The following is a 9,094-nucleotide window of genomic DNA, read 5'->3' as shown; positions in this document are numbered from 1 at the left end:
TGGCATCAAGAGCACTGGTTCTGATCTGATTCCACTGCAACAATGAGTACCAATGATCGAATCCCTTCTAATTTACTGATTCTTGATTCAAAGAATTATGATAAGTGGTCTAAGCAAATGAAAGTCTTGTTTGGATATCAAGAAGTTCTCGATATCGTCAACAATGGTGTCACACCACTTGGGGCTGAACCCACATATGCACATCAAGCTACATTTAAGAAAGAGAAAAAGAAAGATTACAAAGCCCTCTTCTTGATACACTCTTGCGTCGATGGTGATAATTTCGAAAAGGTCGGTGATTGCGAGTCCGCGAGGCAAGCTTGGTTAATTTTAGAGAAAGCATATGCTGGGGCTGCGAAGGCAAAGGTTGTGAGGTTACAAACTCACAAGAGGAAATTCGAGTTAACGCAAATGGAAGGGAAGGAAACGATCAACGATTATGTGACGCGCATTACGCGTTTGGTGAATCAAATCAAGTCGTGTGAGGAAATTATCTTAGAGCAGAATGTTATTTCAAAAATCTTACGTTCTTTATCATCAAGATTCGACAATATTGTAGTGGCCATTGAAGAATCTAAGGATCTTGCGTCGTTGAGAAAGGATGAGCTTCAAATTTCCTTAGAAGCGCAGGAACAAAGAATGGACGAGAGAGGAAGCGATAAGGCAAAGGCGGAGATAGCTTTGCAAGCTCGTTTCAATGAAAAAAGTAAAGGTTCGAAAGGGAAATGGCCTTCGAAAGGGAAGCAAGGTGGTAGTGATTCTCAAAATTCGAAGGGACAAAAAGGTGAGAGAAGAAACTCAAATGGTTATGGTGATCGGAGCAACGCGAAAGGTGGAAAACCGAGAGACATGAGCAAAATACAATGCTGGAAATGTAAGAAACTTGGACATTTTCAAGCAAAGTGTGGTGCTAAACAGTGGGAATCTAAGGGAGATGAAGCCAAGGTTGCAAGGCAAGAGGTGGATGATGAAGCCACACTCTTAATGATGATTACCGATGAGTTTGGTGGCATGACGAAGGTGCTGGACAGCAACTGCAAGTCACGGGACAGAAACTGCAGTAGTGCAGAAAACGCGGCAGTGTTTGCCTCGAAACAAAATGTGATGATTTCGGTTCGAGATGGAACCCAAGTCAGCGAGGAGTGGTACTTAGAATCCAGTTGTTCAATGCATATGACGGGGAGAAAAGATTGGTTTGTGCAAATCAATCAAGTGGCGAAAAATAAAGTGAAGTTTGCAGACGATTCCACTCTCATGGCCGAAGGTGTCGGTGATGTGTTGATCGAGAAATATAATGGTGGACATTCTATGATCAAGGATGTGCTATATATTCCGGGTATTAAATGTAATCTTTCGAGTATTGGCCAATTAATTGAGAAAGGTTACAACATACATTTGGAAGATAAGATCTTGCGAGTTGTCGATGCTAGTGGTGTGTTGATCCTAAAGGCTCCTATGGCTTCCAATAGAACTTTCAAAATTGAGCTGAAAATATTCGAGCATAGTTGCTTAGCTACAGCTGCAAGTAGAGAGGAGTGGTTATGGCACTATCGTCTCGGTCACTTGAATTTTTGTGATCTCAAAGCGTTACAACAAGATGGTATGGTTATCGGGCTGCCACACATTAACGTTTCAGCTGAGTTGTGGGAAGAATGTGTGAAGGGAAAGCAACACAAAGGGAGTTTTAGCAAGGATGTGGGTCATAGGACCAAAGCACATCTTGAGGTGGTGTACTTCGACGTTTGCGGGCCTATGTAAATAGACACATTCGGTGGTAATCGATATTTTGTCACGTTCATTGACGATTTTAGTAGGAAGTTATGGACTTACACCATCAAGAGAAAGGATGAGGTGTTTGATGTATTCAAAAGGTTTAAGTCCATGGCGGAGAGGCAATGTGGTCACAAGTTGAAGATTCTCAAAACGGATGGTGGAGGTGAGTATACCTCGGTTGCGTTTGGGAAGTATTGTCATGATGAGGGTATAGTGCGTGAGGTTGTACCACCCTATAACGCCACAGCAAAATGGTATTTCCGAGAGAAAAAATCGCTCAATTATGAACATGGTTCGAAGCATGCTAAGCGGTAAAAATCTACCGAAGGAACTATGGGGAGAAGCGGTCTCTACAACGACGTATTTGTTGAATCGATGTCTTACAAAGAAGCTAGAGAAGCTTACACCGGAAGAGGCTTGGTGTGGATTCAAACCGAATCTAAGTCATTTGCTAGTTTTTGGTTCGGTGGCTTATAGACACGTGCTGGGTTAACTTAGAAAGAAGTTGGACGACAAGGGAGAGGAAATGATTTTCGTTAGATATCATTCTACAGGTGGTTACAAACTATTTGATGCGAGAAATCGGAAGATTCTGATTAGTCGGGATGTTATTTTTGAAGAAAATAATAGCAACAGCAACAACGTAACTGTTTACGGCCAGCCAGTGCAATCTGGCGTAACCGGTTACATGCAGGAAAAACAGAGCAGGAATTCTGCAGAACAGGCTGTAACCGGTTACGGTAACCGATTACAGTAGAGTGAACTTCCAGCAGCACTATTTTTTGATGATCCAGCCAGTCCCGAAACGGTTTCGTAGCCCCCGAATGATGTTCAAGCTGAGGAAAATCATATAAGGTGAACAAGGCAAATGGTGTTGCCTTTGAGACTCCAAGAATGCGAGAGATTCCAAGATAACGAAGTCAATAATGAAGGTGATTTCGTTCATTTTGCGCTTATGGCCGAAGCCGAACTAGTGAACACGAACGAGGCTCTAAGCAATCCAAAGTGGATTTGTGCAATGAAAGTAGAGCTGGAATCAATTGAGAAGAATAGTACTTGTGAGTTGGTTGATGTACCTCATGGTAAGAAGTCGATTGGTGTGCGTTGGGTCAATAAAGTGAAAGTAAATCCAAAAGGCGAGATAATCAAGTATAAGGTTCGATTAGTAGAGAAAGGGTTTTTGCAACATGAAGGAATAGACTTTGAGGAGGTGTTTGCACCTGTGGCTAGGCTTGAGACTATCCGGTTGGTTGTTGGTATTGCAAACAACAACAATTGGAGCGTTTATCAAATGGATGTCAAATCTGTATTTTTGAATGGTCCGCTTGATGAGGAGGTTTATGTTCGGCAGCCCCCCAGATTTGTAGTGAAGAATTAAGAGATGAGATACTACAAGTTGCATAAAGCCTTGTATGGTTTGAAACAAGCTCCAAGATCTTGGAATATACGCATAGAGAGCTTTCTTGTTGACATTAGTTTCAAGCGGTGTGTGTCCGAACATGGCGTGCATGTGAGATCGAATGCTAAGGATGGTGTGATAATTCTTTGCCTATATGTGGATGATCTCTTGATTACCGACAGCTGTGAGGAGAGTATCTCAAGGTTCAAGAAGGAACTCATGAGTGAGTTTGAGATGATGGACCTTGGGATCATGAGATACTTCCTTGGCATAGAGCTCCAAAGATAAAAAATGGGACTGCTTATGCACCAAAGGAGGTATGCACTTGAAATCTTGAAGAGGTTTGAAATGGAGCATTGTAATGTGGCCATTACACCATGTGAAGCAATGCTATAGCTGTCCAAGAGTGAGGATGAGCAAGATGTTGATCCAACTCAATATCAAAGATTGATTAGATCATTGCGGTATTTGTGCAATACGCGACCGGACTTGGCATTTAGTGTCGGTATTGCGAGTAGATTCATGGAGAGACCTAAGGTATCTCATATGGCAGCTGTCAAGAGGATCCTTAGATATGTTAAAGGAACTCTTGGTTGCGGAATTCTTTTTCTGGCATCGGATATGGGCCGAAAGTGTGATTTACTTGGTTTCACCGATTCCAATTGGTGTGGTGATAAGGATGATAGAAAGTCAACAGCTGGATACATCTTTGTGCTTGGTAGGACACCAATCTCTTGGTGTTCGAGAAAGGAACCGGTGGTAGCATTCTCATCTTGTGAGGCTGAGTATATTGCGGCGTCGTTGTGTGCTTGCCAAGCCATGTGGCTTATGAATCTATTGAAGGAGCTTAATAGTAGTGAGGGTGAGGCTATTATACTCCTTGTTGATAATGTTTCTGCGATTAACCTTGCGAAGAATCCTATTGCACACGGAAGAAGCAAGCATATAGAGATGCGGTTTCATTATTTGAAGGAGTTAGTGAGCAATGGAAAGTTACGATTAGGATATTGTCGAAGCGAAGATCAAGTGGCTGATTTGTTGACCAAGGGGGTAACAAATGAAGTGTTCAAGAGGCTGAGGATGAAGCTAAGCATGTTTGACTTAGACCAACTGAAGTGAGGTGGTGTGTTGAAACTGCTGTTTTTAACCACTTCAGTTGGCGTAACCGGTTACGCTGTTTTCCGTAACCGGTTACGAACCCGTGAAACAGAATTTGTTGGTGCTGTTGTAGTTGCGTAATCGGTTACGCTGTTTGCCGTAACCGGTTACACTGTAGCTGAGCTGTTTTTTATTTTCTGTTTTGGGTGTTATGTTTAATTCCAATCATTTGTAACATTGTACTCCATATAAGGAGCTCACTACTCCTATTGTGGTTAATGCCAATTTGTTTACTCATCCTCAATTACTCTCTCTCTCTCTCTCTCTCTCTCTCTCTCTCTCTCTCTCTCTCTCTCTCTCTCTCTCTCTCTCTCTCTTATTTTCTCTCAATTTCTTTAATCTTCATCTTCTTCAATTGTCCATTTTCTCCATTTTAATTTGATTCGTATATTCCAACAAAGATTACCTAACTTAGATTTTCTTAATTTTTACAAGTTATTTTTGGTCTCGTAGAAGGTTAGGCTCCCTCATCTTGTATCTCCCTTTTTTTTTTCTTTCTAATATTTAAGAATTATACAAAAAAATCTATGTTATGAACCAACTATTTTAAAGATTTTATCTCAAGTAAGTGTAACATAATGTGCAACTAAAAATCAAAATGCGAACTTAATAATATAAACAATTTTTTAAAATAAACAACTTTTTTAAATGACATGAACACATATATAGTATATATATACATATGGACAAAATTTTAATTTTTTGAATTTTATATTATATAGTAAGTCTCACATTAGTGTCGAAGTGAAAATTAAAATTCGAACTTATATTCATTTTAAAATAAAATTATATATATATATATATATATATATATATATATATATATATATATATATATATATATATATATATATATATATATATATATATATATATATATATATATATATATATGTTCGGCTTTTTACCGGCACTACCTGTGCTATAGAACTGGGCCCTAAAATTTTAAAGCCCAAAATTTTATATTGTTTCTTTAGCAAAAATAATGTACTATAGTATTAGCTATAGTATTAGCTAGGAATAGATCCATAGGCACAAAGAGAAGGAGAGACTGTGTTCACGATGCTTTTATGCTTTAATAAAATTTTGTTGCTACAGTTTTTTCTACACCTTTCAGAATTACATACTATATATTAAAAAAATAACATGGATATTATATTTAGAATAATTCGTTTAATGTTTTGTTTTTTTTACTCTTGAGTCAATGTTATTAATTTATATTTATGTTCTAAGTTTAATTTTTTTTTGAACTTTTAATTACTAATTGTCAATATTTTTTTATTATTAATTCCTAATTTTTACTCATGTAATAATTTAATATAAGAACACAATTTTACAACGAAACTGAATTGTTTGATAAAAATATTTAATGAATTGACAAAATAACAATTAAAATTAATATTTCAAAAATAATAAAATATAAAGATTTAATTGATAAATTTACTTCTAAAAGTGTTCGGAAAATTTTCTTTTGATGTAGTTATAAAATTTAAATTGTAGGAAATGATATTATATGTTTAACAATATTTTTCAATTTTTTAGTGATTCATTTGATTAGTATATAATATTATTTGTGATGTACTATTTTTTATCATTAAAATCATATATTTTTTAATTTAGGTCTATTTTTATTTTTTGTTATAAAAATTATATATTTTTAAAATTAGAACAGGGCCTCACGATTCATTGGACCGGCCATATATATATATATATATATATATATATATATATATATATATATATATATATATATATATATATATATATATATATATATATATATATATATATATATATATATATGAGGAGGGATCAAATTACACCCGAAGAGTTACACCACGAGTTACACTCGTTCAATAACTACATCTCGAATTAATATTTTTTAAATTCAACCGTTGGATTGAAACATAATATCATATAGATCATACCTATAAAGTTTGAGCTTAATCTATAATGATTTACTATGTCATTGAATTACATTAAAATTAACGTTATATGAAAGTTAATTGTTACAAAATTAGGAGAGATTATATTTATTTTATGAGAAAAAAACATTATAATTTGTTAAAATCAAAATTAATAATTACCAAAAATAGAATAAAACTATTTTAAGTAAGAATCATGAGTCACTAATTATATATTTCTAACCATTGGATCAAAATAAAATCAAAGGTTATTAATGAGTGTAACTATAAGTGTAACATATTGGTGTAATTTGATCCCTCTCTCTCTCTCTCTCTCTCTCTCTCTCTATATATATATATATATATATATATATATATATATATATATATATATATATATATATATATATATATATATATATATATATATAAATGACAACTTTGGCTAGAATAAGAACTTAAAATTTTTAATAATAACCATTGGATTTGAATTAATGGTTCAGATTTACCTCATATTTTAAAATATTTAATTAATATTTAAGTGAACAAGATATTTATGTAATATGTATTTAAGATATAAAGTAAATATGGGCCGTTAATTCAAATCCAATGGTTATTTATGTAATATGTATTTAAGATATAAAGTAAATATGGGCCGTTAATTCAAATCCAATGATAACTAAAGTTCTCATTTGATTTGTCATATATATATATATATATATATATATATATATATATATATATATATATATATATATATATATATATATTATGGATAGAACTAATTTTATAAATTTTATTTTATATAGTAAATCTTGCATTAATAGAAAATAAATCTCTTAAAAACTTTCAAAAGTATAAATAGAGAGTGAAATCCGATCAAATATTCTCAAAATTAATAAAAAGAAGTGAGTCTTGTATTAGTGTGGCACAATAAATTTAATTGTAATCCTAATACGATAAATACCTTAAAAATGAATAATATTTATAAATAATATGACCGCATATATGATATATATTATATATAAGGAAAAATTTGATATGTAAACTTTAATATGGTATTAATACATTTAGAATACAAACTAGGTATAAAATATGTTTATTGTGCCCAAATAATTTTTTATAAGAAATTTATCTTATATGGAGAACCTTTTACATTAGTTGCCAATTTCTATTTTGATCTTTACATGGTTTATATGTGTGTGTAAATTGGGAAGAAATGCATTACGTTTAATTTAATTACTATGTCTCATTCTTATACAACTATCGTCTACACTTTGATCTTGTTCATTGCATTCTTCACTTTTGTTGCAGAGATTACTAATGGAGAGGTTATAGCTAATGTGACAGTTGCTGCTGATGGAAGTGGAAAGTATAAGACAGTAATGGAAGCAGTAAATGCAGCACCGGATAATAGCATGACACGGTATGTAATATCTATAAAGAAAGGAGTTTACAAAGAAAAGGTTTTTATCAATGAAAAAAAGTGGAATATCACTATGATTGGAGAAGGTATGGGAGCCACAGTCATAACTGATAACATGAGTTGTGGTCAAAATAAATCATTTGAATGTACTTACGACTCAGCTACCTTTAGTAAGTTTGAATCTCTTATCTTTTTCATATCTTTAATATTGGAACATATCATTTAATATTTATTAATTTTTATTTGTTTATGAAGCTGTCTTTGGTCCAAGATTCATAGCACAGGATATTTCTTTCATGAACACTGCTGGTCCAGAAAATAATCAAGCATTGGCACTCAAATCTGACTCCGACTTCTCTGCCTTTTATAGAGTTGAGATTTCTGGTTATCAAGATAGTTTATGTGTCAACATAAATCGTCAATTTTATAGAGAGTGTAAAATCAGTGGCACAGTTGACTTTATTTTTGGATATGGCACTGCAGTGTTTCAAAATTGTTCAATATTAGTAAAAAAAGGGATATCGGGACAAGAAAATACAATCACTGCTCAAGGAGGATACAAAGGAACACCAAGTGGATTTTCGTTTCAATTTTGCAACATTTTAGCAGATGATGATCTTTTACCCTTAATCAATTCAACCTCAACATATTTGGGTAGACCATGGAAGCCAAATGCTAGAACAATTTTCATGCAATCAGACATAAGCAATGTGTTGAATCCAAAAGGATGGTTAGAGTGGGTAGGTGCCCCCGAATATTTAGATACATTATTTTTTGCGGAATATAATAATTATGGGCCAGGAGCTAACACCGAAAATCGAGTGAAATGGTCAGGCTACCATTTGTTGAATTTTGATCAGGCTAGTAATTTTACAGTGGCAAACTTTATTTTAGGAGATCAATGGTTACCTTCAACGGGAATACCGTTTACTAGTGGATTAAAATAAAATATAATTGAAAAAATATTTACATATCGATTACAATAAAAATAAATTTAGTTTTCACTTTCTTCTTTATTTGAAACTTATTTGTTTCTATAGTTGAGTATTTTCATTTTGAAATTAAAAATGAAAATTGTTAAGTAATATATCAGTACAATGTTAGATTTTGTAATGGATTATTTTGACTAATTTAATTAAAAAAATTAAAATTAATTACTTAGCTAGTCATGGAACCTTATTTTAAATAAATAAATATAATATCAAATTGTTTTGTTGAATAGTCTATGATGAGGTGAATTGTTCTTCTTAGTTAGTTTGTTGAATGGTCTTTATTCATGGTTATAGATTATTTTTTTTAATAAGCAATGATATAAGATATCATACTAGGGGTACAACCCTTACAACAAGAACTCTAAATAGAGTTGAAACAGATTCTATTATTGGGTGAGATAAATCTCAATTCCCATACCAACCATAATGAGAGGGAAATGCA

At 33.3% G+C, this 9,094-nt stretch overlaps 1 protein-coding gene across 1 annotated transcript; it reads left to right on the top strand.

The window, feature by feature from the left end:
- The first annotated feature begins 7,501 nt into the window (after nucleotides 1-7,501).
- LOC131656899 (probable pectinesterase/pectinesterase inhibitor 44) lies at nucleotides 7,502-8,607 on the top strand. The gene is made up of 2 exons (XM_058926460.1): nucleotides 7,502-7,830; nucleotides 7,916-8,607. Exons 1-2 carry the CDS (start codon nucleotides 7,620-7,622, stop codon nucleotides 8,605-8,607), a joined length of 903 nt encoding a protein of 300 aa, XP_058782443.1. The 5' UTR covers nucleotides 7,502-7,619.
- Nucleotides 8,608-9,094: the final 487 nt, after the last annotated feature.

The sequence above is a fragment of the Vicia villosa genome, linkage group LG3 (genome assembly GCF_029867415.1).
Source record: "Vicia villosa cultivar HV-30 ecotype Madison, WI linkage group LG3, Vvil1.0, whole genome shotgun sequence".
NCBI lineage: Eukaryota > Viridiplantae > Streptophyta > Magnoliopsida > Fabales > Fabaceae > Vicia > Vicia villosa.
Note: the sequence above shows the minus strand (reverse complement) of the source record. Positions and strands in the feature narration are given on the sequence as shown.

Bases quoted from the DNA above. Each gene is read 5' to 3' on its own strand.
- LOC131656899 (XM_058926460.1), top strand. From the start codon at position 7,620: ATGGAAGCAGTAAATGCAGCACCGGATAATAGCATGACACGGTATGTA. The intron at 7,831-7,915 runs GTAAGTTTGAAT...TTGTTTATGAAG, and splicing joins TTACGACTCAGCTACCTTTA to CTGTCTTTGGTCCAAGATTC.